This window comes from Manacus vitellinus, unplaced genomic scaffold (genome assembly GCF_001715985.3).
Source record: "Manacus vitellinus isolate BGI_N305 unplaced genomic scaffold, ASM171598v3 scaffold_13_pilon, whole genome shotgun sequence".
NCBI lineage: Eukaryota > Metazoa > Chordata > Aves > Passeriformes > Pipridae > Manacus > Manacus vitellinus.
In genome coordinates this window covers 11,680,977-11,706,130 of record NW_021938999.1, presented here as the reverse complement: position 1 = coordinate 11,706,130, position 25,154 = coordinate 11,680,977, and the positions used below count along the sequence as shown (strand labels likewise).

The following is a 25,154-nucleotide window of genomic DNA, read 5'->3' as shown; positions in this document are numbered from 1 at the left end:
GATATGAAGATCTATAAGACTTAAAATATTTATATTGGGAAGTCCTAAAAGAGATAACTGTCTACAGTTAAAAGATTACTTCAGGTTGTTCATAGCATGAAATCTCATTAGCTGATTTTAATTAGTTGCCAGAAGTTCATGTCTTCAAATAATGTGTCTTCTTTAAAAATTGGTTTTATCTTCATGGAATATGAAAATAAAATGTAATGCACAGCAAGAGATAAAAAAAAACCACCCAACCAATAAACATATCCCATAGACCAAAACAAATCATAAACAAAAACCAATTTGCCAATGAATTATGAAGGAGAATAACAACCCTTTTTATTGGCAACAATAGGCTTTAATTCTGTAAATTAGCACGGCAATTTGATACAGACACATTTAGCCAAGTTTTATAATATTGAACAATGTTGTAATCTCTCATTCAACTTTAAAATTATAGGGAAGCTATAAGAAAAAATACCACAGCCCTTGCTTCAGACTTTCCACTTAAAAAGAAAAAAAAAACAATTTAGAAAAAGGCTGAGTCAATGCAAAGACAAGCGCCATTAAGGGATTGTTCCGTTTCATGCGCTTCATTTGACACGTTCGACCTAACTTAAAACATCGACCAAACAATGAAAGTGTGCAGATAACTCTGGCCAGCAGTTAGTCTTACACATCCATGGTGCAATATTAAATTATCTCTCTCTTTAAAAGGCACATTTCTTTGATCACTGTAAAATTCAGTTTTTGTGGTTCATCGATATATGAAAATGAAGAAGCACTCAGTAAAACAGTTGTACTGTGCTTGTGCTTTAACAACACAGCTGTAATGGAAGACTCCACCCCACAAAACATACAGTGAAGCTATCAAGGTACAGGGCAGAACCTGAAGACTAACAAGTGGGAGATGACAGTCTAACAATGATTAATTCAAGTCAGCCATTAATCCTAAGAATATGTCCTGTGCTGAGGTTATTATTGCTGTTGCAGGTAAAATGAAGAGTGTAAAAATTTTTATCAGTGGTATACATCAGAGTTGAAACTGCAAGTTAATCCCAGACCACACCTTTTATATTAACCAGTTTCAGATGATCTCTCAAAATTTATAAATTACATAACTAATAAATTTGTCATGAAATTGGTATGCAAGCTTTAGTGCTGAGACTGAAAAACTTACCATGAAATTGGTATGCAAGTTTTAGTTCTAAAACCTGGCACCTAGAAATCCAATTCAATCTAAAAAATGCACTGTGTAAATACATCATATTAGTATTTGTACTGTTAATTGGTAGTTCAGATCAAACTGGGCTTACAAGGAACTGCTCTACGGTTTCAGTTTTCAAACGTGTCATTTGTACCCAGGTCCCGTGATTCTCCATGGTTTAAGAGGAAGAAGTCATCTTTTTTCAAGCCGTATCTTTCAAGAGCTTCATTCAGTTTAACCGGAGGATCTAAGTAATACTGGAAAAAATGAGAATAATATGAGGGAAAAGATACCACTGCAACATTTTGGGGGTAGAAATCCCTGCTTTAAAAATGGGGGGGAGAAGGAGGATGAGGATATTTGTCAAAACGTTTGGGTTCATTTTAAGTTTTTAAATGCTAAGAACGCTGATTTATAGCTGCAGAGTAACTAGCAAGGCACAGCCTGTCCTCCACAGTTCGGTCGCCTTCAGTGTACTAACAGATCCCTTGGAGGAAGCGCTGTCCGGCCAGCAGCTGGCGCTTTCTCTCGCTCCGTAAACCCAAGGGGTCAGCGGTCCTGTCTGAACTCTTGCGTGCTGCCACTGCGGCCCCCTCAAGTTACCGCGTTGTATTTGCTGCATTTCAGAAAAGGCACCATCAGGGAGAAATCACCTACTTTTTGCGCTTCTAAAGACACAGTAACATTTGTACCGTGGGCACTAGTGACACGGTTTATTGGAAATGCTGTGGACAGGAAAGGTTCTGTCCAAGCGTCCTCGCTAGGTTCCCTGCCTGGCAACTTTTTGCTCTGCCAGGGAGGAGGTGCACAAGGAGCTGGAAGGGACAGAACATATGACATATCAGGTGATCGCAGTATCAGGAAGGAATCAGAAGATAAAGAGGTGTAACTGATACAAGGACAAAGTTGAAAAACGGCTACCAGACAGTATCAAAGCAGAAGTAGATACTTCCCACTCACTGCATTTTTAGTTGCTGTGAAAGTACCTGGGTAACCTTCTTATTAGAACTGTGGACTTAAAGAGGGGAAGGAGGGAATAATAAAAAAAAAAAAAATTAAAAAAAAAAATCAGTAACTCAGTAATTCAATTTTTCATATTCTTGCTGATATTTAACTCTGAATCAACTATTAAAAATACTATTCAATTTATTTACTAGACAGGTATGATTATAAATACCATACTGACCCACAGGCATGAAGTTCTTACTATCTCCAAGTGATGCACTGCTGAGTCTGCTTTTATTACTGTATATGTGTCCCTGCCTATTATGTTCCTCAGCTTTTGGATATCAGAAATCCTCCACATTTGTTTCAATAACTCTGTACTTTCTTAACAGTGGAAGTATTTTATGTAATTAGTTATGAAAAGCTAAGCATTGTTTTGAACAACAGTATATGGAGTAACAACTTGTCACTCTTACAAAGGTCACAACTGAAGTTTACGTTTACAGATATGTAGGTTTAATTGCACAAGCAAAGCTTCACTAATCACCATGTAGTACTTGAAAATCTGAACTCACGTAATAGTGTTGCAATTTACCTCATTTGCTAAAGCAAAGGTCCCCCAATGAATTGCTACTGACTTCTTTGCTTGAACATCAATATGGATTCTTACTGCTTCTTCAGGATCCACATGCTGGTATTTCATAAACCACCTACCAAAACAGAAAGTAACATTTTTTTGTGTCACCTAATCAAGTGCAAGATTTCTTCTTTACTGTCACTGGGTAAGTTGCAAAGAGAAAAAAAAATATATATATAGTCACCTAATCAAAAAAATCATGAGCATGTAGACCTCAACAACATACAGAACACTCAGAAGCAAGAAACTAACATATACCAACATGCCCATGAAACAGCTGTTCATGTATTGCACTCTTTTCAAAGGGTTTTTTCTTACCTGTGTTTCCAATAGTATAAGGACATATTACTGGTGCCTTGAGGCATTAAGGCCAAAAATTTAAATCCATCCCTGAAAAAATTTCATGCTAGCAGCGCACACCAAGGAGTGTGTGCTTCAGAAATAGCTCAAGGGAATGGTGGTAAGGGAGAAGGGAGAACCTGGCACTTCTTGAAAGATACCAGATTTTTACCTTTCTATTCAGTCTTATCTTCCTTTCCCAGCCCATACACATTTCCCTTCCAGCATTATAAGAGCACTATCATCTAGAAGTTTAGATAACCCGTCATAAGTAGGATAGAGATGCCTAAACAAACAGATCTTTCACACATTATAAGTGAGTCATCTCTATCTCCAGATAAGTTGCAAAACCAGCATAAAGCCTGAAGCAAGAGAAAAATGCAGCAAATGGCATGCATCTGAACGGGCTGGATTAAACTGTGCTGTTTTGGGAGAAAAAAAAAAAATCACAGAGCAATTCCAGATTTTTACTCAACATCTTTCATGGAAGAAAGACTGCCAATTCATCCCGGCTGTGCTTAACATGGAAGGAAAAACTCTTCAAAAGCATCACACATACACAGACAGGCATCCTGGACATTTCAGTTCCATCTTCTAATTCCCTGCTTTTTTCTTTTTTTTCATTCAGCAACATCCCTTGGCCTCAGCAATTTCCTTCTTTTGCCTCTATATTCAATTGTATATTCTTAATAAAGTACACCTACAGTTTTAACTTCTGAGTGTATTTTTTGCCATCAGTAAATAATTTCATTTACGTATTTTGATCAAACTTTGATTTTCATACCTTGGCTCATAAGCTCCAATGGGGATGGCTGCAAGATCGAAAGGTCCAAACCTTTTACCTATCTGTTCAAAAGCTAAACAATATCCCGTATCTCCTGCAAAGAAAAACCTATTCCAAGGACCCAAGACAGACCAGCTGCCCCAGAGAACCTTGTTATCATCTCTCACAGTCCTTTTGCACCAGTGTTGCGAAGGGGTGAAGACAAAAGTCACGGCGTCGTGACCAGGGACACAGTTCTCTTCCCACCAGTCCAGTTCAATGACATTCTCACAGCCACATCTCTGCATCCACTGCAGGAGCCCCAGTGGCACGAACCAGCGCAGCTCGCTCCCAAAGCGTTCGTTCAGACTCGTCACAGTGTTGTAGTCCAAGTGATCGTAGTGGGTGTGGCTGATCAACACTGCATCTATTTTGGGGAGCTGTGCCACTGTGCACGGAGGCCTTCGGAAGCGCTTGGGACCCACCAGCTGGCTGGGGGATGCTCGCTGGCTGAAGATTGGGTCAGTAAGAAGCACAAGTTCGTCCATTTCCACCATAAGTGTGGCATGTCCCAGCCATGTGACTCGCATACCAGCTCCTGTCTTCCCAGCAAGTTCTGGCTTTTGAACAAAGTAAGGTTCCAACACTGGAAGCTCTTTATCGAGTTCCTAGCAAAAAAGAGCACAATATGCGTGAGAAATTTCACAATGTGCTTGGCCACGGAACAAAAACTGCATACAAGGCACAAATCAATACAGTCAAGACTTGTACTTTGATTATGTTTTTATGCAATCAGAGAACTGCAGCACAAAATAGATGCCTTTTTAATGGCCATTTTCCCAGCTACTGCCTCCTAATTTCATTTTAGGTTTTTGCAACATTTACACTTCTCTGTTGAGAGAGAATATCCTATCAGACCTACTGAGAGAGTCTGAGAACACTGCGGTGAAAGCACTGCAAGGCACTAACAGCATCTTGAGAAGGGCTTTGCAATATAAACACAGTGTCTTAACAAATGCTGAAGTTTAGCTTGTGCAACTAAATGATGCATCCTCCAAGTCCTAGCACAAATAAGTCACAGATGAAAGAGAATGCCATGTTCCCAACAGCACTCCACAAAAGCTCTGTTAGCCTTTATCAGACCCTCTCTCTCTCCCCATTAGGTCCAGTAGCAGCACATGGAGGTTAACCTCACCTGGCTAATGTCACCTTTCACAATTCCATCTTCCCATGCTGCCAATAATTCAATGAACATTCATAAAACACAAAATCATTTTTAAGGAAAACCTTGAGATACTTAGCTATGCTGCTTCTGATGGTTTACGGAAGCCTTTAAAGTAATTAAAGTTTAATTATTACTGAATAAATCACTATACTGATCTCCCTCCACGTTCAGGACGCAGCCCAGTGACTGACTTGAAATCAGCCTAAATCCATTTTCCTGTGTAACATTCTCCTCTCTTGTTCCAGCATGAACAATTATGCAGTCTCCACTCAAGTCTGACAGGTCAGAGAACTGATCTGGCTGAACACTAATGCAGAGGAGAAAAACAGACAGCTTTCATCTCAGTTGGTTCAGATTTGGCTCTGTGTGTAGCCTCAAGTTGGCACAAAGGAGGCCATGGCTGTACATCACCTTTTGAAACCCATCACCCAACCACCACCCATTCTCTCATTCTGAAAGAGTTACTCTCTTCACTGCAGTTTGGTTGAGATGTTTATGCATAAGTTTTATGTGTAATAACAATAGTTTTCCTATTAAAAACCCTAAAGAGTCTTCTCAGAGTTTCTGATCATCTCCAGCTTGCCCACAATGTGGCTATGGCTCTCCTCCCAAACAGTTCTGAACTCCTCATGTTGCTTTAGAAGAATTTTTGTGTGTTAGGCAGCTTCTACAGACTGCTGACACTCCTTTCCCTGGTAATCACAGATGTCCCAGCACTTCTGGTTCCTAGTCAAGTTCTCCCTGTGATGGTTGCTGCTCTTATGCTCTAAGCCTAGCACAGATTAGCACTATCAGTGAGTTTAGACAGAGCTGACCTTGTGCTCTCTTAAAAGTCCAGCTGATGCTGTGACAGTTTAGGACTCCAGGAGTTGCCTTGCTAAAACAGTCTTGACACCTTCAGGGGAGTTACTTTCTCCACAATGTTTTATTGATTTGAAAGGCATATGTTGGGAAAAACAAAGCACACACATCTCCACTCCCCTGCAATTCTACTGTAAATAATAAAATATTCATGAAATTGCTTTTTCTGAGAGCTAATGGACGAGACATGTCTACTGAAAAAGTTTCATTACTGTCTACAGGAATGAGAAATACATAACCTTCTCTAAAGCCGAATATAAGGTTAGTACAATACAACCACTAAATCATACAAGAAAAGTAGTGGGCTTAGACTGAGATAAATGGCTGCTTCTCCAAGAAAGCAGCATCACTTTCTTATCTCTATTTCATTCTAAGCACATGGGAATGACACTGGTCACAGAAATTTGAACCACAGAGAGTGTTATATTGTGACACTTCAATTTAAAAAAAAAGTGGAAGATGCACAAAACTAACACAATACTCAAAAATGGAAATTCGGAAAAACCAACTAATTAAATGGGGTTAAGCCAACAAATCAGAATATATCAAAGAAATTAAACTCGGATGCGGAATTTAGTAATTAATTGTCATAATGCAATTTAGGTCAGTAAGTACATTTTTATGGAAAATATTCTTTTTACTTAGCAGGTTTTAGAGTTAGACTATTTTCTGACCTTATTTTTGCTGACATTTGATACAAATTAGTTTTTAAAATTAGCATCATGGAATATTAATAAACAATACTACATGGATGAAGAACTGGCCAATTAGCAGACATGAACAGTTAGTTCTTAACTAAGACTCAAACATATTGTACTAGTTTTGACTGGGATAGAGTTAATTTTCTTCCAGTATCTCCTATGATGCTATGTTTTGGATTTGTGCTGAAAACAGTGTTGAGAGCAGACTGATGTTTTACTATTGCTGAACAGCGTTTACACAGCAGCAAAGCCAGTTGACTGGGGGTGCACAAGAAGCTGGAAGGGACAACTGACCCCAGCTCAGAGAGATATCCCAGACCATAGGACATTGCACTCAGCAATAAAATCTGGGGGAAGAAGGAGTGAGGGGGACATTCATACTGATGGCATTTGTCTTTGCAACTAACTGTCACATGGGACACAGCCCTACTTTCCTGGGGATGGCTGAACACCTGCCTGCCCATGGGAAGTGAATTAATTTCTTACTTGGCTTGTACATGCAGTTTTTGCTTTACCTATTAAACTGTCTTTATCTCAACCCACAAGTTCTTTCATTTTTGCCCTTCCAATTCCTCTGGGGTGCAAGTGGTGTGGGGGGGTGTAAGTGAGCAGCTGACTGGGGCTTGGCTGCCTACTGGGGTAAAACCACAAGACCCCTGCACTATTAACTACCTGCTGGGGTAGGCACCCAGAACATCTCTACACTATCAATAAAGGCTTTACAGGGATGTCACTAGGATTGATGCTATTAAGTATTTCAAATGGTTCATTAAAGGTAGAACTAATTGCTATAAAAGGCATTTATAAAGGTCACACAGACAGGAAGATTGATAAATAGAGAGGAACACAGTTCGAATGACTGCTTTCTTGGCCTATGTACATGAAATTCTGTGAACAAAAGTTTAAGACAAACCAAGAACACAAAGGCAGTGTAACTTGCAGATCTCATACAGAGCTTGTGCTTTCCAGGCCTCTGTTCCAAATCAGTGATTCCTCAGAGGATGAGATCAAAAATCAGGCAGGTTGTTGAGCTACCATAGTAAATCACACCAGGAAATAGCCAAAAAACTTAATTCTCAGTGCATGGGGCTTGTGTTTGGGGTTGTTTGGGGGTTTTTTGGTATTTTACAAAAGTGCACTAAAATCACCTTTTAAAGCAATAAGGACTTGTTACTCATCTCATAAGATTTCATACTAAAACACAAGTCCTATTATCAGTATACTTCACATGAAATTCTTAAAAGTTACACAACAAGATAAAACAACATAATGAATAAAATACAGAATCTTAGGGAACTTTTAACCTGCTATAGTTCACTTTGTTTTATGTCAGACTAACCAGAAACATAGCAATACTAGGAGAATTATAACAGACCTTTGAAACATGGCATTAATGTCAAATCAGCTACCGACAGAAGCCAAGTGTGCTTAATACTGTCTTATCTTCATCACTGAAGTAATACAGAAACTCTTCTTGCTGTGTCCCTTCCCCCTCCCACGTTCTTCTTTCCTTCCTAATGCAAAGCAAGAAGAAACACATGACAGGCTTTGGTAAGACTAGCTGATTAGCTTAGGATTTTTGGTGCTTAGTGCATACTGGAATACCACGGGATTTTTGCAGAAATGAGAACAATCTAAATTGTTGATCCAACAACTAATAATTAAAGAACCTCCAATAGCACTGAACAAAGTTATTAATAAAACCTGTAATGAAAATACAAGAAGTCTATGCATTCTGGATAATGATACAGGCTCGTTCTGAAGGCATGATTATAATATATATAGCTTTTCCACAGTGAAGTACAAGTATATATCCTGGATAATATGCTTTTTTTTTTACATATGCAAACTACTTGGTACAGATAAACTGAACCTGCACAGCATAGGAACTCAATGTGGAAACTGAAGCAGGAGTCTGCTCGAAGGACATACCATCTAGCAGTGCTAAATAAAGTTTGGAGCCCTTAGTTTGAATTTCAAACAAGCTCAGATGTGCTTTACAGGCTGATTTAGGTGTGGAACAAAACTGGTTGGAACAAGCATCAAAATGGCTGAGGACTCCAGAAGTGCATTTCATTGATCCCTATCAAGGGATCTTCCTATTTCTGATTTACTGAGCTCTTGAATAATAGCAGGGACTTAATTAAAAATTGTCATATGCAAACAATAAAATTAGTCCAAAATTAATCTCATCTGGGTCAGAGACAGTTTTTCAACTGGTGCTTTGCAGATTTCTTTGTGATCATCCTTTATTGTAAGGACAAACTGTAAATTAAAGGGAAGTGCTGCAGTTCTCCAGTGCCATCAGAGTGCTGTGTGTCCTGCACTCCATAGTACACCCTCAGCTTTGCCTTCTGGGGATGTCAGTCACAAACCAGGTTTCTGGCTGGTGCTGGGAAGACACGAAGCCTTGTACACGTATCAAGTAGGGCAGAGGTCAATGCAACTGAGAATGTCAAGGTGTGAATTTTATGTAAAAGTTGCTGGCACTCTCTAGAAAGCTGTACACACTGAGGAACTGCTCTCACCATTACAAGGTGCAGATCATCAGATTTTAAAAAAGTAAAGTGCTGAAGGGATCCCAAGACCGACACAGGTTTGCTGTGCTTGTTTCTGAAGTCAAATTATTTGTTATTATTATTATAGAACAATAACAGCCAAGATTATTTCTTCCTTAAATATGTTCCATGCCACATATCCTTAAAGACATCCCCAAACCTCTGACCATTGTGTGCTAATGAGTAACACAGCTTTTCTGTCCATAAAACTGATTGAATTCCTTCCTTCACAGGTAACTCACATAAGATAAAACTGAAAGCTCTTTACTAAATACTGACTGAGATTTATAGCCTACGCATACCTTCTTAAAAGCATTAACATCTGCCTGTTAACAAATGCTGTCTCTGGTTGTGCACCTTTCAGCACAGCTTTTCTGAAGTGCAGCCAACACATCAGAAATACACTAAGAAGTAATCCTGTCAAAACTGTAGTCATCTTCAGACTTCCTGTGGCCACAAAGAGAACCATGGCTTTCCAGTATCCATTACTCTTCATGGAAAAGAAGCTTCTCTCAGAGGTCGCTTCTCCTGTCTCCTTCTTTATACACAATATCTGACAAAAGCAACACACCAAGAACAAATAACGATGTTTCACAGTAAACTGGCAGTGTACTTTAAGTGTTTCAGTACAAATATTTCCTAAGGTTAGTTTTAACATATGCAATTTTTTCTCCTGGTGTACTGAAACAGAAAAAACAGAGATTTGCCAACACTTTCATAGGTAAGTGACAGTAAGTATTTATTAAATTTTCATGAAAAAGGTGTAATTTATGTATTAAATGGCAGTCTGGAATAAAAAGGCAAAACTTTTAAAATTAGAATGCCACAGCTATTTCATGCAACAAGGATCATGTTATGCTTCCTAAGGCAACACCTATTAGAAAGGAAAGGCCATTAAGTATGGTTTATGACTGAGCTAGGAGGCATTTTTGTTGTTTTTAGAAATATAAACTGAGCTGGATAAATCAAAGGCAGCAGAACTAACAGAAAGGAGACAAAACTTAAAGAGGTAGAAAGTATTAACCCATCTTTTGAAAATAATGAAGTGATAATAAAATCAGAAAAGTAAAATTTAGAAAAACCTCCAAAAGATGCCTTACTGTCCTATTTTATTGATTAGAGCAGAGGTAAAAGCAGTCAAAATCATGAAAAGAAAACATGCAAGTATTTACCTCTGAGCCTGGCACATTGCTGTTATTTTTTTCCATGAGGGACCATTTCAAAACATTTGGCAAGGTTGGCGATTTCCACGTTGGCCATGGGTTGGCAAATCTCCCATCTTTGCCTCTCTTTGATTTAGTTACATCCTCTTCTAACCTGTAGTCCAGCCTGAAGCTTTTCCTGAAGGTCCTGGAAGAATCACTGCTCCCGGAACCACGGCCTGAGTTCTGACGTTTCTTCACTGCTTCTTTAGGGTACTGGTTACACGCAGTTGAAGGCTGCTCTTCATCTGTGTTCTTATCCATATCTTTTTCAGAAGAACTAAAATAAATTTTTAATTAATCAATATTTTCTTGGACTAGCATCAACATTCGTAAGACTGAGTGTTCTCACACACATTAGAAACAAACCTCTCGTTTTATGATCTACTCTTTTTTTTTTAATCAACAAAATATGCCTTTAAAACAGTCACTATTACACAGAAGCCTTCAAAAACATGCTGTGGCAAGCAGACATGAGATCTCTTTGTAGTTCAGGCTGAATTTTACTCCCTGGAATGCACAGCTTCAGATACTAACACTATTATCTACCAACTGCAAAAGGGAGGGGGAAGGGTTCCTTAATTTACATTTTGGAAGAATAGTAATTCCTACTGAAACTTATGACATTCAGTGCCTGATGTAATACGATCCTGCAAGTCTGTCCAGGAGACACTGGAACTATACAGTACCTTGGGATTTGCCAATATAGTGGCTTTATTTTGTAGTAAGAGCAGCAGCCTCATGTAGCATTACCAACACTTTACTTATACCAACAAGAGGCACATACATGCAGGAAAGTCAGAGCACAAAAGATATTTGGCACTATTTCCTATTTTGTCTAAAACAAAGGAAAAGCTTATTGTAGGTAAATGTAACAATTTCAAACACAATTTCTGATACACATTTAACTGAACTGACTGGCGAAAGGCCACGGGAAATTGAAACATCTCAAATCAGGGCTGCAATGTTTATTCTTAATTCCATCGTGAAATATAAAAAAAAATTAAGAAAATAACTGAGAAAAGCTTATTTCTATGAAGTCACAATTATAGCATATTCCTTAGAAAACTGTGAACTCAGTAGTCAGAATCTCTTATTCCAAAGTGCACTTAAGTGTTGCAGAGTTTAGGAATATAATCTCATTGTATCCAAGGTAGAAAAAACAAATATCCCTATCTTATTTTAAAAGTTGCTGAAGTAAGTCAGTTGAAACTAAATGCTTCAATTTCTCTATTTACTTTCAACTGAAATGTGGAAAGTAAATACACTGCTCTGACAGCCTTAAAAAAAAAAAAACAAACAAAAAACCCACAAAACTCAACCAAACAAAACAATAAAACAAACAAACAAAACCAAAAAACAGTTGCTGTTTTAAAGAGTGCACGGCTTTCCAGTACTTACAAACTCTACCTGATAAAACTAGAAGATGACCAGTAGTTGAAGAGACAGTACGATTTACGGCTGCAGTGCAGGAATAATTTTTAATAAAAAATTGTGATGTTTGTCCTGTGGAAAGCTCTCCACCACGTTTTAGTCTATCTATGGTTTCACTAATTCAGATACTCAAACTGCAGCTGTATACTCAGAAGCACTGGGCTGATGTATCAAAGCCAGTCCACTCAAACAACGTTGTCAGAGAACAGAATTAAAGCCCACAGTTTTCCCAGGAATCACATAACTCACTGTGCCCTCCACAAGCTCATAATTACAAGGAAAATGAAATATATTGTTCACTACAACCTTTCAGCTAAGATATTCCACACATGTAAGAAGCGTTACCAAACTGAACCCAAATGCATTTACTGGTGATGCTCCAATTCAAATGCAGTCTGTTCCCGCTACTTCAGCAGCAACTCAACTGCAACACTGAGTACAGCTGCAGTTGAAAAGATATGGCAATTGATAAATACAGTGAAATTTTCTTAACAAAATTACCATTATTTCACCATACAGCAGAGATAAAATATTAACACATCAAAATTCACTTCTGGTAAAGAAGCACGAACAACATTCAGAAAACACTGCTGGCAGAATTTTTGATACCTCTGGTCATAATCGTGTTTTACGTAATTGCCTTGTACTCCAGTTTCCCTGTAGTTTTACTGAAACTACTCCATTTATGTATTTTCTATATAGCATTAAGATACCACATATATATATATCATATATATATAGAGCATTAAGATACCACATCTGCATCATAATTTAAATGTAACTGTTTACAGTTTAAGGCTTTTTTTCCTCTATTCCACTAAACATTTACTGGAATAAGCCTCCAATGAAAGTGACACTCAACTTGCTCTATAGCATTTTAATCAGATATAAATGGTATTAGAAAGAATCAGTGCCACAAAAAGGCAGACAGAATACCTCAAAAAATTCTAATGGATATTTTAACTGTTACTTTAACTAAAGAGGGTTGAGTTTGGGTATTTTGTTTGGCATTCCTCAAAGAACATTCTCAATGCCAAGTCAGCTTATTAATTTAGCAAAGCATGCAGACATAGCATAAAACATCCACTCTTCCAGAAAGCATCATGAAAACAAATCACAGAAGTTTAATCATGTAGGTACTTAATTCCAGGAAATTCATCTGTTAACATCTCAGATGTCTGATTTTTTAAATATATATAACTACTGTAATTATTGTTGCTACAAGACATTTTATATTAGAGACCGGAGTGCCTAAGGTTTTATTTTTAAGCTTCTGTTTATCTATTCATTTATCTCTAAAATAAGTGAATTCTACTTTTGCTTAAATTTTCATATAAACCTTTGATCTTATTCTCAAAGTATAAACCTCTAGGGGAAGCAGGGATCAACCATGCTGATTAAACAAAGACAATGCCAAAGCATTTAAGGCTCTGCAGGTATCTATGTGTCTGCCAACATATTTTCCACATGATGCACATACATTACTTTCATTAGTATTCCATAAGCCACTTGAGGGATAAAAGACCTCAGTGCTCACAGAATACTTTAAAACTTTTACATGTATAAGAAAGGGACACATTTACAAACAATTAACTAGAAGTATCCCTGATGAACTGTGGATTCCTTTGAAGTATCAATCTTGCCAGTTCATTTCTGTTTAGTTTAAACTGGTAAAATATATCCTAGAATATTCATGACATACAGTAAAAGAAATCTTAAGTTTTCTTATTAAAAAAACCATAGATGATAATTTCTTGAAAACCAGAAGTCATTAGCTTAAAATAAAACTCAACCAACTCTTAGTCCAAGGAGACTCTTACACTTCTGCAAAAAGAAGTCTCTACAGATAAGGAGATCTGGTAGGTATATTTTAAATATTAGAAAATATGCAATCAGAAATGATTTTTCTGCCAGCTTTCCTAAATTCTCCTCCCCCCAAAATAATAGTTTGGCCCTTGAGAAACTAATTCAAGAACTTGAATGGCAGCAAAAATTATGAGCTGTAGAAACAACAAAATCAAACTAGAATAGAATCGCGTTCACTTGGGAGGGACAGAGGGAAGAGGTCACATCCTTGGTGAATATTTCTTGTTACACAAAGTTCTTCAAGAAATCTTCTATTTTCCATACTTTTAAAAAGAAATAAAAACTCCTGTTCTACTTAAAGGTATTAAACTGCTTTCCTAACAAACGGAGCCCATCCTTCAGGATGAGGTGACTTACCCCCAGCCAAGGGCAAGTGGATTGACATCATTTGTAAGAGGGGCTCAGGCAAGACACAAGGCCACCACCCTCTCTGTGCTTAGAGATTCTTTGCTCTTTCAACTGAATTCAGAAAAGAAAATGGACCAAGACATACAAACTCCTAAAGGAGACCCTTAGTCATGCCAAATCCACAAGGCCAGGAGATTTTCTAGACATGAACAGCACCACAGGCTGATGAATCGGACGAAGCCCAACATGAATCAAAATGCAGAGCTCACATAACTGGTTTTCCAGTTATGTTTTCCAAACACCAAGGCACCCCTGGTAATCCACAAAGCAAAAGAGAAGTTGTAGATCAGGCAGGACATGGCATGGAAAACCCATGTCTCATGCCCCACTAAACCAGCTTACACCTGAAAACAGGATATAGCGCTTAGGACAACAGGTCTGGGGTAAAATGGTTATTTCAGCATTTCTGATATAACTGATAGAACTGAAAACTTGGATACAAATATTTTAGCCCCGAGCCTTCTGTTTATTTAGAAAAATAATAAAAATTTAACTAAACATTTTAATACTTTCTGTTCCAAGAGAAAGTTGGAAATGGCACAATAACATTACAAGAAGCACTCTGCCATTGAAATTTTTCTTTTCAAATGGTCTTCTGAACAAAGCAGAGCTTCAAGCCAAATTACTTGAACTTTATTTGAATACAGAATGCATCGGCATAAAATCTATTGTGTTTTCACCTTTTCCACCCAGTCTCCTCTAATATCTGCTACTCCATAAATGAAATGGATGTAGTTTCCCCTGTTAACCATATAGCCAAGCACAGACATGCTACTAAGCATGAAGTCTGCCAAAACAGATTTATCATTCTTTTCTACACAGAAATGTGGTCCTTATTTAATAAATCCATAAGCCAGAAAGTCAAAGAGTTACTATGAAGCTCTGAGTTACTGGAATCCAACAATATGCCCAAAACTTTACAATTGCCTTGCAAACATTCCATAGCTTTGCAAATATCTTTAAATTTTTGCCATTTTTGAAGCAAAAGGCTTGGTTCATTTTTTAATCACTGTCTCTCTGTGTAGACCACATCCAGAACTGAGCTGCACTACACATCACCTAAAGGGGACAGCACACAATTCCCAGCAAACTCACACCACTGTAGCCTTACCAGCACAAGACTGAGCTTTCTGCAAGCCATATACAGCTACACAACTCAGAAATTTTCTTTCAATATACATAGTTTTACTAACTGCAAAAAACCCATGCATTTTGGCTTGAAACAAAAAGAATTATTTCAGCTAAAAAGAAAGCTATTTGCAAACACTAGGGAGCATGTAAGTAATTGGCTCCCACAAGCTCTACTATCAAATGACTGCCAGCTAAGTTTTGGCTGTGCTTTTATTTTTCCTTCAGGTCTGAAATTGGCCGCTTTAATTAATGAACAGTTTGAAACTGGAAAATTCTGAATGCATTTAAACTTTTATTGTGCAGTACTTCAGGCTGTTCCATCATACCACTGCAGATTTTGCAAAGCAAGAAGCTGAGCCTTCTGCAAACTGTACACTGCTACACATCTTTGAAGTTTTCTTTCACTATGCTTATTTTTTATGGCTGCAACAGCAGTTGCATCATCAATTATTCCAGTTGCTCTTGGTTTTAAGATTTCACACAAATAAGATCTCTCAAGTTTGCAACTAGCTGATCTGTAAATACTTTTATTATTTGAAATTTCACATTAAAAATCCCTAGCAAGAATAAGCATTGCCAAAAATTTCATTCAACAGATCTGAAAGTATACTGACTCTACAGTGACCTTGTATACCATTCAAGAAAGATTAATAACAGTGCTGATAACAAAAAAAAAAGAATAGCTCTCTCCATAAACGGCCTCAAGAATTAGAAGGAATCTTTCTTAATAATTCTTATCTAGTTTTGAGGATCAACAGTAAAACAAAGTAAAGTTTTATTTAGACATCATGAAGGGAAAAAAAATTAGTTACCAAAAAACCAAATGTGAAGCATCCACCCATGATCATCTGCTGTTAGGCTTATTCTTACAGCAGCTGTAGTACTTAAGCAGCCACTACCGTGAGCCAATCCATTTCTGCCCTCATTACTCCCCCACACCTGCCAAAACAAACACTTTTGTACACACAGTGAATTTACTAATCTAGATGATAGTCACTTCTTACCTTACCATCCCTTGAGAAGCACTTAATTTTCACCTGCATCACTGTGCAACCACGAAAGTGTTTATACCAACAAACTGGCTAGGACAGGGAAGGGTGAGAACAGGTATACACTGTTGTAAACAAAAACTACTTATGCCAGTGCTGGTATTAAAAAACTAATTAATTAAATACTCTCCATTTATACTCTCCAGTGTAGCTCAGTTACATACTCCGCCAAGTGAGGTTCAACAATTCCACCTACCCTTAATATGCTTCATTTTCAATCTAATTCCTATCCGAGGTTTCATTCACATTCAGTACTGATGCTGCTGAGAGTCTCTGGCTGCCTCCTCAGACAGTAATGTTTAATATTATAACTGAGCAAATTCAATAGCTACCTACCACCTCCAAGGCAGCCCACTCCCGTTACTGCACATTCCACCTCTGCTCTGCTGGTATTCATTAGGGCAACCAAACCAACAGAAAGTTATTCATGCCTATCAGCTACACCCTCACATGCCTCTGGATACAAATGCAAATAGGCTTTAAAGTCAGGCCCATCAGTAGTCCCTAGAGCCAGTTATTTCTCAACCCTGGGTTAAATCTGACCAGCTATAGGCATTGTATAAACTGCATAAAGATGTCTCTTCCTGGATCTGGGACAACACATAACTATTCTCCCTTTGCTTTCAGGTGCCTCAGCTGATTGTCCCTGCCATATACAATCATTTTGTAGTCCCCAAAGATGTTTATGGACTGTATTTAATATGACAGAAGTTTTCTATTACATGCACATTCTGTCTAGGTTATGATCCCTGATATGACAGTAGCTGTCCATGGGGGGACACAGTTTAACAGAGATGACAGATCTAGGAGCCAATTTCTTTAGCAATACAGTCCTATTACAGTAAGTTATTTTCCTCTTTACCCTCATCTTTTACTGCAGTCTTGAATAAAATAATCCAAAAGTTGGCATATGGCCATCACATTTAAAAGAGCAGCCTAGACTATCATTATGATTAAGGCAGTGTAATTCCATGCTATTGCTGAAGCAGCCACCAAAGGGAAGGCAGAGTCAAATTTCCCTACACCAGAACGGAAATTGCTTTCCTTTGCTCTCCCTAAACAACTAATTTCATATGACTACTTAATGAACAGGGAAGAATGCTGAAAGCACAAGAACTGGAATGAAAGTTTTCTTACCTGCTCTGCAGGACTCAGGCTGACACACACAGAAGCAAGGCTTGTGTATTACAGCTGTGATGGTGTGCAAGACAATAGATCATAAATCAACCAGACAATTTTTAAATCAACGGCAAAATAAGCGAAGATGGCACATGCACACAGCTGCCCAGGTAAGCCATGGATTCCCACAATAACTATAATCTCTATGGATGGCCCTTCACACTTATATAGAATTTCAATAAAGCTTTTCTAAAAGAGCAAACATGAAACTCCTACCAGCCCAGCTACGAACCAGTCCCCAGCTTAGGCGTTCTGGCACCAGCTCCACTCCTGTAACTATTTATGCAAATAAGTAGCTCATTAGTTTCAACTGGTTTACTGATGTGACTACAGTTAATGACACAGGCACAGCTTGCCAGGATAGGGTTTACTGTTAGAAAAACTGCCAAACTTTGAAGTCCAGCATTTAAAAACACACTTTAGCCCCTCCTGTGTGGTAACAGCCTATGGATCTTGGGTTTGGTACTTTAAGTTACTATGCTCTTGAAGCTGTTAGCACAGGTTTTTCTTAACTAAAGTTTTTAAAATATTATTATTATATCTAACATCTTAATGTCAATTAGATATGACTAAAACCAAGTACTATTACATGTAACGAAATTAAGGCTCCACTTGAACGTGCAATGGGATAAAACTGATTTCCTTTGTAGCACGTGGTCAGTGTAAGAACTGTTTCTGTGAAAGTGCACAGAAATCACGTTAGACTTTGATCCAGAGGATCTACACGGCAAAGCAGGATCTGAAGTCCATTTATCATCAACTCTGGAACTTTTATGTCTGCAACTGTGTAATTGTTATCTCCACCTCATTTACTAAGCCTTTTAATTTTCTTTTTCCTTTTCCTTCATGCCAGGAAGGAACAAACTCCTATGCAAACTTTCTCTAGACTCACACCAAGAATAATCCTTTAAAACATAAAACCTCAGTTGTCTAGGAAGTGCAGCAACACCCAAGCACTAAACTCAATTTTATTTTCAAGTTAATAGACAGTCTTACAATTTTGTTTATATTCATTTAAATGCTTGTCTATTTGATTCCCTCTTTTGAGTTCAAAGTCCAAGCACATAAGGCCCAATGTAATTTCTCTGCAACATGAAAATACTTTCCCAAATTCTTTCTAAATCTACTTAAATTTCAACATAAACTCCACTTTTGCTTGTCCCAACAACATTCTCTCTCCCTCTGCCTGTGTATGTATCTACAAGCACCCCATGGATATATGGATTTTACAGAACTATTTATAATATTGGAATTCAAATTTATTGAAATCCAAGCAAATAATTTCTAAGTCAGCTAAGATAAAGAAATTATAAATTTTTCTCTGTGGAAATATATGCTATTCTTGAATGCAACTGTTCAAAGACCATCTTTCACATGAGTTAAGCCAAAAGGTCATCAGCCTTTCAAAAAATAAAAGTTTTGAATATTCAAAACTGCATACTGGAAAGCCAGAAAAGACACAGCACCCTTATAGTTCTTCAACTGAAACACACCCATTAAAAAAGAAATTCCAAGAGGCAGTACACTAGACACAGCAAAACATCAATAGTCAAGGAAACTGGAAATGTCACAACATGCTTATGCTTTTCACTACAACACTTTTTCCTTATGAAGAACCTTCAACTCCATCCCCACAACTTTAGATTACACTGTCTCTTCATGTACTCTAAACGAAATGCGAAGTGCTTTGGTTGTTAGTCAACAACAAAAGTGTTAATATGAGAAGTTGTTTGGTTTGTTGGTTCCTTTTTCTTTTTACCCTTATTACGGAGTCAAGGCATAGTTCCAACACAAATGTGAGCCATCTACTAATTTTCAAGGCACCATCCTAAATATGTAGGTGTTTTAAGGAGACAAAGTGTTTCACGTAAACACAACTGCATAGACACACATAAACAACTTGTTATTGACACAATCTCATTACAGGAAACAGGTGAACCTCACTGAAACCAGTGAGGTTCAACCCTCATAAACCAGTCCACAGCATGGGAGATTTCTGCCTTAACAAATGACCTATTTCCAAATATTTTGAGCAATAAAACCTGAAATGTTATGACAAACCTTACGTACCAGACAGTAGCACTACCAGCTCCAACCCTGGTAACAGGTCTTAGAGAAGAAGTAACTCTTGATACAGTTTTTACCACCTGATTTTTCACTCACACATCATCTTACCAAATCTTGTTTTTCACAGTAGGAACACAATGGCAGCAGTGTTGTGTCACTTGGCAATGCCCATTCTCTTTCCTGAACTGCTTCATAAGGTTTATCTGCTTGGGCACAGTTGTTGGCTATTCAAACCCTTCCTTGTACAGCTGCTAAACACCAAGATGTTACATGCAAAGAGCATGTAATATGTACCTTCTTTCCTAGATTTTCTAAGAATGTTCAAACCAAGTGCGACATATGGTTTACACAAAAATCCTTTTTACTCAAATCTGCATTTAGATACAAGATGATCAAGTGATTTTCCATGGTCCTGGCTCTCAGAATATTAGAAGTAGGATTCTGATTACCTAGCCAACACACAGCAAGCTATAAAGTTAAAGCAATTGACTGGAAAATAATGCAAGTGAAATCAGTAAGGGATTTGTAGATGTGACAAAAAGTGAAACTAATTTCACAGCAGGTGAAAGGACACTAATTAATATGGCAGCATTTCTGTTTTTCTCATCACAGACAAAATAACTGCTTTCCTATCTGCTGAAAAAAAAACTTAAAAGCTATTTTTGAATGAAGATTTAGCCATTTTTGTTCAATCTTGAGCATATAAAGGCTGAGAAAATAGCAGATTTCTCCTGAGGTTTTTCTTCAAATCTACTTAGTTAATGCAAGTGAAGAAAATAATAATAATAATGGTTGCTTCCTCCTAAAAAGGCTGCACATATCTTTTGATTTGGGCCAAGCTGAAGTCAAATTAACTGTGTTTATATTTCAACTGTTTCACTGTCATCTCTTTCTTCTTCCTCTCCTGAACACATCCTCTTCCATCACAACAACTGAACCAAGACAGGGCTTTCCAATCTCCAGGCATTAAAAATTGCCATTACTTTCTATAATAGGCATTTCAATTTCAGATAATTTGGGCCATTTTTAAAGCAACTGTTGCAATAATTCTTGAATTAAGAAGAAAAAAAAAATCTTATTCTTGTCTTTCCCAAATTCTTACCTACAAAATGAATCAGACTTCCTTCTTTCTTGACTGATACAGCTGCTACTATGAATTTAAAAAATACATTAGTCTTTTCAAGGGTCTTTTGCCGGAAAACTGAAGTGATTTCCCTGTCACTCCCCTTAATTTTGATGCTACTTTAGTTGGTGCAGTTTGAAAATGAAAGAAAAAATATTTAAGCATAAACAGTACTTTTCTTTAAAACTGAAAACTTGCTTCATAATCGCCATTTAGCAAATATAAGAAATCATAATCGTCACTAGAAGAACCATTTCTGCATAAGTCCAATACGAACTTCACTGCCTGCCGTCAAGACATACAAACGCTTTCCCCAAATCCTTACTAGAGATAATTGACGATCATTGAGATTATTTGACGGCACTAATTACATTAAATGACTTCGTTAACATCTTCCACTTCGCACTATGTAACGCGAACCCTCTCTCCCCCCCGCCGCCCTTGCGATAAACATCTGTCCGTGCCTCCTCTCCGAATGAAAACATCCAGTAAACCGCCGATACCATGAAGCGGATTTTTGGTAAGCGATTATATAACTTGTTTCTTTCGGAGCGCTGCTGCGGCATGTGTTACTGTCAATTGACGGAAACCGAAAGCTCGCCGCCGGGAGGTGGGGGACGAACGCAATACTTTTTCTTCCAGGGTTTCGCTCACCGGTGCGAAAGGATGGGGCCACCCGTCCAAGCTGGTGCCCGTCGGCGTCTGTGCCCAGCCAGGGCGGCGCGCAGGGCTGGGCAGAGGCACACGCCGAGCTCCGGGCCGCCGGGCTGCGCTGCTGCTGCTGCTGCTGCTGCTGCCGGCCCGGGAGAGCGGGCTCGCTGGCCCCGCGCACCCACCACCAACTTTGCGGCTCTGCCCCGCTGCCCCGCCTCCCGCAGGGGCTCAGCCCGATCCCCACCCACACTCCCCGGCGGGACCCCGGTACCGTGTGTGTGTCTGGCGAGCTCCGCTGCTGCGCTCGGAGCAGGTGCTCCGCTCCTCCCGGCCGCCTGCGGGGCTCTGACGGCGGCAAGTCGAGCAGTGGCTCCCCTCCGGACGGGCACGGGGCGGGAGGCGCCGCTCGGCTCGGTCCGGTCCCTCCCTGCCCACAGCAAGGCGCGGGGGCAGCGACCCCCGCCCCCGGAGCGCTGCTGCCGCTCGAGCGCCGCTCACCTCCCCGGCTGCTGCTGCCGCCCCTGAGGAGTCTCGTCCCCCTTCTTCTCCTCCTCCTCCTCCTCCTCCTCCATGGTGCCGCTCCACCCCTTGCACGGCTCCGCGGCTCTCCAGCAGGAGCTGCTGAACGGCTGCGGTGTCCCACCTGACCAGCCCGCCGCCGACGGTAGCGCGGCGAGCTGCAGGAAACAGCTCCACAGCGTCCTGGCCTCACCATGGCCGGCAGGGGTGCACAGCGCCCAGCCCCTACTGTGGCGGGCAGAGGCTCCACACAGCCCGGCCCCTCGCCGTGGAGAGGCGCCGCTCCCGGGCTCGGCCCGGCAGCGCCTTCACAGATGGCGGCGGGGGGCCCGCGGTGAGGTGTCCCGGAGCCACGGCGGGACAGTGTGAGGGCTGCCGGCTCGTCCCGCCGCTGCGGGCCGGGCTGCTGGTCGGCACCGGAAAAGGGAAGCGTTCCGCTGTGCTCCTGGCCGGCTCCGGTGGTTGGTAAACGCTGCCCGCAGTCCCGTTTATGCTGCGGTGAAAAGTTTCCTGGTCTCGGTTTCCTCAACAACCCTGGGCAGTGCCCTTAGCCCCGAGGGTACCGACACCCACGGGAGGTGCCGTGTACGGGCGAGGCCGCCTCCCACCTCGCAGGGCCCTGTATCCCCACGGTCATTTCCCCACCTTAGGAAAGTAAAATTCATGGCCAAGTCACTTTACGTGCTGGATCACAACCATCCCCTTCACCCCCTCTCTACGCCTGTGAGGAGTTCGCAGGCAGCTCCAGATGATGGGCCAAACAGTGAGGCATTTGAGGCACCCAGATAAACCCAGAAATAAATATATATTTTTAAATCTTTCTTTATCTCCTTAAGCACATTGGAAAGCAAAAGAACAAAGCTATGCAGGTGTAATATGAAACCACCACCTCTCCCCCCCCATATATAGCAGTAATATGAAATCTAAGACTATCTGGAGCTCTGATAACACACTTAGGTACATTTTATCTTAAAGCTCATGAAGGAATGAAGGTTCGTTGGTGAAGGAATGAAGGTTCATTGGTGAAGAAATCTTAATTATGTTTAGAGGCCAAAGTTCTCAGGGTAGGTCTTGGGAGATTAGAAATGTGACCCTTACTGTTCTGATTAGTCTATCATTCTCTTAGTTTCCTTAAGGCAAAAGGAAAATGATATTAACAAGTTATCTTGTTTTGTACAAGTTATCTGTTATCTCTGTTGTGTACATGTATGTATTCTTTGCTTATGGTCAGGTGGATTTGCTGATCTTTGCCAGTGGAAATTGCTGACTTATTTCTTACTTTCGGTCCTTCTTGTCTGACATTTCCTGATCATTTCATCTCCTATCACTATGTCTACTGTTAAGCTGGCCTTGTAGTAGCAATGACTTTCACTCAAAATTATTAAACACAAATCTATACTGATTAAAGTTATTTCTACTGTTACTGTATTTAATCTAAGATTTACTAAATGAGTTAGATGATAAAGCTGTCCTGATCAATGACCGTTCACAGTAATAATTAGTGCCTATGTATAGAAATCTGTGTAAGCTGCTTGGTAAGTGCTTCCAGGCTGGTAGTAACTGATTGTCAACAGTAGCAGATTTGGGATGCTCATCCTACACTTCACCTGGGTATCTCCTGGTAGGCAGCCCTGCCTCCATGTGTGGAGTGCTGCAAAAACCAAAGTTCAGGAGGCTCTGCTTCAGTAAATATGTTTTGTCTGTACTACAAATAGAGATGTCAACACTTGGAGGCTGTAAGTAAAGACACCTGGTGTCTGTGCTGCATGCAATTTTCAGTTTGAAAAGGAAACATCTCTCTTCTAGTATAACAACTGGTGAAGAATTATATGGTTGTTCAAGTGATTTGTGACACTGCTAGAAGTGTATATCAGCTCCTTTTACCAACTGTGACATGCCAGCTTGCACAACATGAGAAAATTCAACTTCATAGGTGCTGTTCAACAGAACAAGCATTTTAAACTATTTTCGGTATTCCCAGGAGCCAACTACGATCTCAGTCTAGTCCTGCTGCTTTGGCAAGTTTTGATCTTTCAATCTCTTATGTGCACAAACATATCTAAACTGAGGAAGAGTCCCAATCTGTGCTCAAGTAGTTGTGCAAACCCAGAACAGATCTCTCTGACTCTTAATATACCCCAGACGTGCTAATATGCTTAGAGGACTGATGTTAGGATCCTGCAGGAGTTGGAGGCCAGAAGTTACTAACAGATGGGAAGGATACAGCCATCTGTGCATGAGGTAAGAGTTCTTGCTTGGCACAAGTCTTAAGAAAGAGAGTTTTAATAATTTTATTTCCATCAGTGGCATGCACTCCTGGCATTTTTACTGCTGAGACTGGCCCTATATATTGTCCAATATATATGGAAATAAAAAGGTTATGGGAGCTTCTTTGTACTGCAGAGAGGCACAGATACTGAGGTGTAGCAAAGTGGGGTTATTTTGGGGTCAGTGCATTTTATTTTTCTCACAGTGAAATTTAGCACCTGAAACAGAATAATTTTTTATTGAAGAAGGTTTTGGGATAACCATTTCATTAACTGCTTGGAAGGGTAAGTTCCTTAATATAGGTTAATCTGCTTAATGCAGCAACCTGTATCTTAATTAGAATCTCACAGTTAATGTTTCATGAATTGTATCTGCAGTGGTGTCTTTCCCTTGGAGATAGTGTTTGCATTAATCATGGGCAGGACAGCTCAACTAAGTTGATTATAAAATTTCTCTCGATGAAAGGTTTAACCTATGCAACTGAAGTTTATCAGTATTTTGTTTAGATCTCCAAGTGTAGAGTTAATGTCTTATTCACAAAGTTTAATTTAGTTGTTTGACATAAGCTCTGTCAGAGCAAGATACTCATTGTCTTGGGCAATAACTGAAGCACAGTCTAAAGTAAGAACAAGTAGAAATTCTTATAGTTAAAATTTTTGTAGCTTTATAACTGAGCTGTCTTAATTGAAAATCCTCTCAGATACCAAAATAAAAATGTTGTACCATCTCTCGCTCCATCCTAGAACATCAAGTAATAATCCAAAATCCCTTTAGGCCAAGGCTTGCTATATATTAGGCAATGTTTACTGTTACAGTGCAGATGCAGTTTATTGCAGCAAAAAAACACACTTGGTTTGGACAGTTTGTGCTGGATATCTGAGCAAAATAAGGTATCCTAGCAAAAAAAAGCCTTTTATCACTCTAATATTGGCTATACTGGAATTTTTACTTGCCTTGAAATTTTGCACCAAATGAAATTCTACTAGGCCAGTAAAATACTCTCTGGCAAAACTGGCCAATACTGGGATATAAT

At 39.4% G+C, this 25,154-nt stretch overlaps 1 protein-coding gene across 5 annotated transcripts; it reads right to left on the bottom strand.

Moving 5' to 3' along the window:
• Positions 1–299: 299 nt before the first annotated feature.
• Positions 300–21,826, bottom strand: NAPEPLD (N-acyl phosphatidylethanolamine phospholipase D). 5 transcript variants are annotated; one of them, XM_018068080.2, is made up of 5 exons: positions 21,589–21,826; positions 10,394–10,703; positions 3,898–4,544; positions 2,733–2,847; positions 300–1,449 (listed from the first exon to the last, which is right to left on the bottom strand). In XM_018068080.2, the coding sequence occupies exons 2-5, from the start codon at positions 10,685–10,687 to the stop codon at positions 1,321–1,323; spliced, it is 1,185 nt and encodes a 394-aa protein (XP_017923569.1). In that variant the 5' UTR covers positions 10,688–10,703; positions 21,589–21,826; the 3' UTR covers positions 300–1,320. The 5 variants fall into 5 exon arrangements, with proteins under 5 accessions (XP_017923569.1, XP_017923570.1, XP_017923567.1 ...); XM_018068081.3 differs by lacking the exon at positions 21,589–21,826 and adding an exon at positions 21,335–21,428; XM_018068078.2 differs by lacking the exon at positions 21,589–21,826 and adding an exon at positions 21,006–21,063.
• Between the last annotated feature and the right edge of the window lie 3,328 nt (positions 21,827–25,154).

What these genes read in the sequence shown, in the direction of transcription:
- NAPEPLD (XM_025894622.1), bottom strand. Translation starts at nt 19,751, where the DNA reads ATGAAGCAGTTCAGGAAAGAGAATGGGCATTGCCAAGTGACACAACAC. An exon ending in ACTGTGAAAAACAAGATTTG is followed by an intron (nt 10,704 to 19,665) that starts GTAAGATGATGT and finishes AATTTATTTTAG; the next exon opens with TTCTTCTGAAAAAGATATGG. An exon ending in ATTGGAGCTTATGAGCCAAG is followed by an intron (nt 2,848 to 3,897) that starts GTATGAAAATCA and finishes CTGTTTTGGTAG; the next exon opens with GTGGTTTATGAAATACCAGC.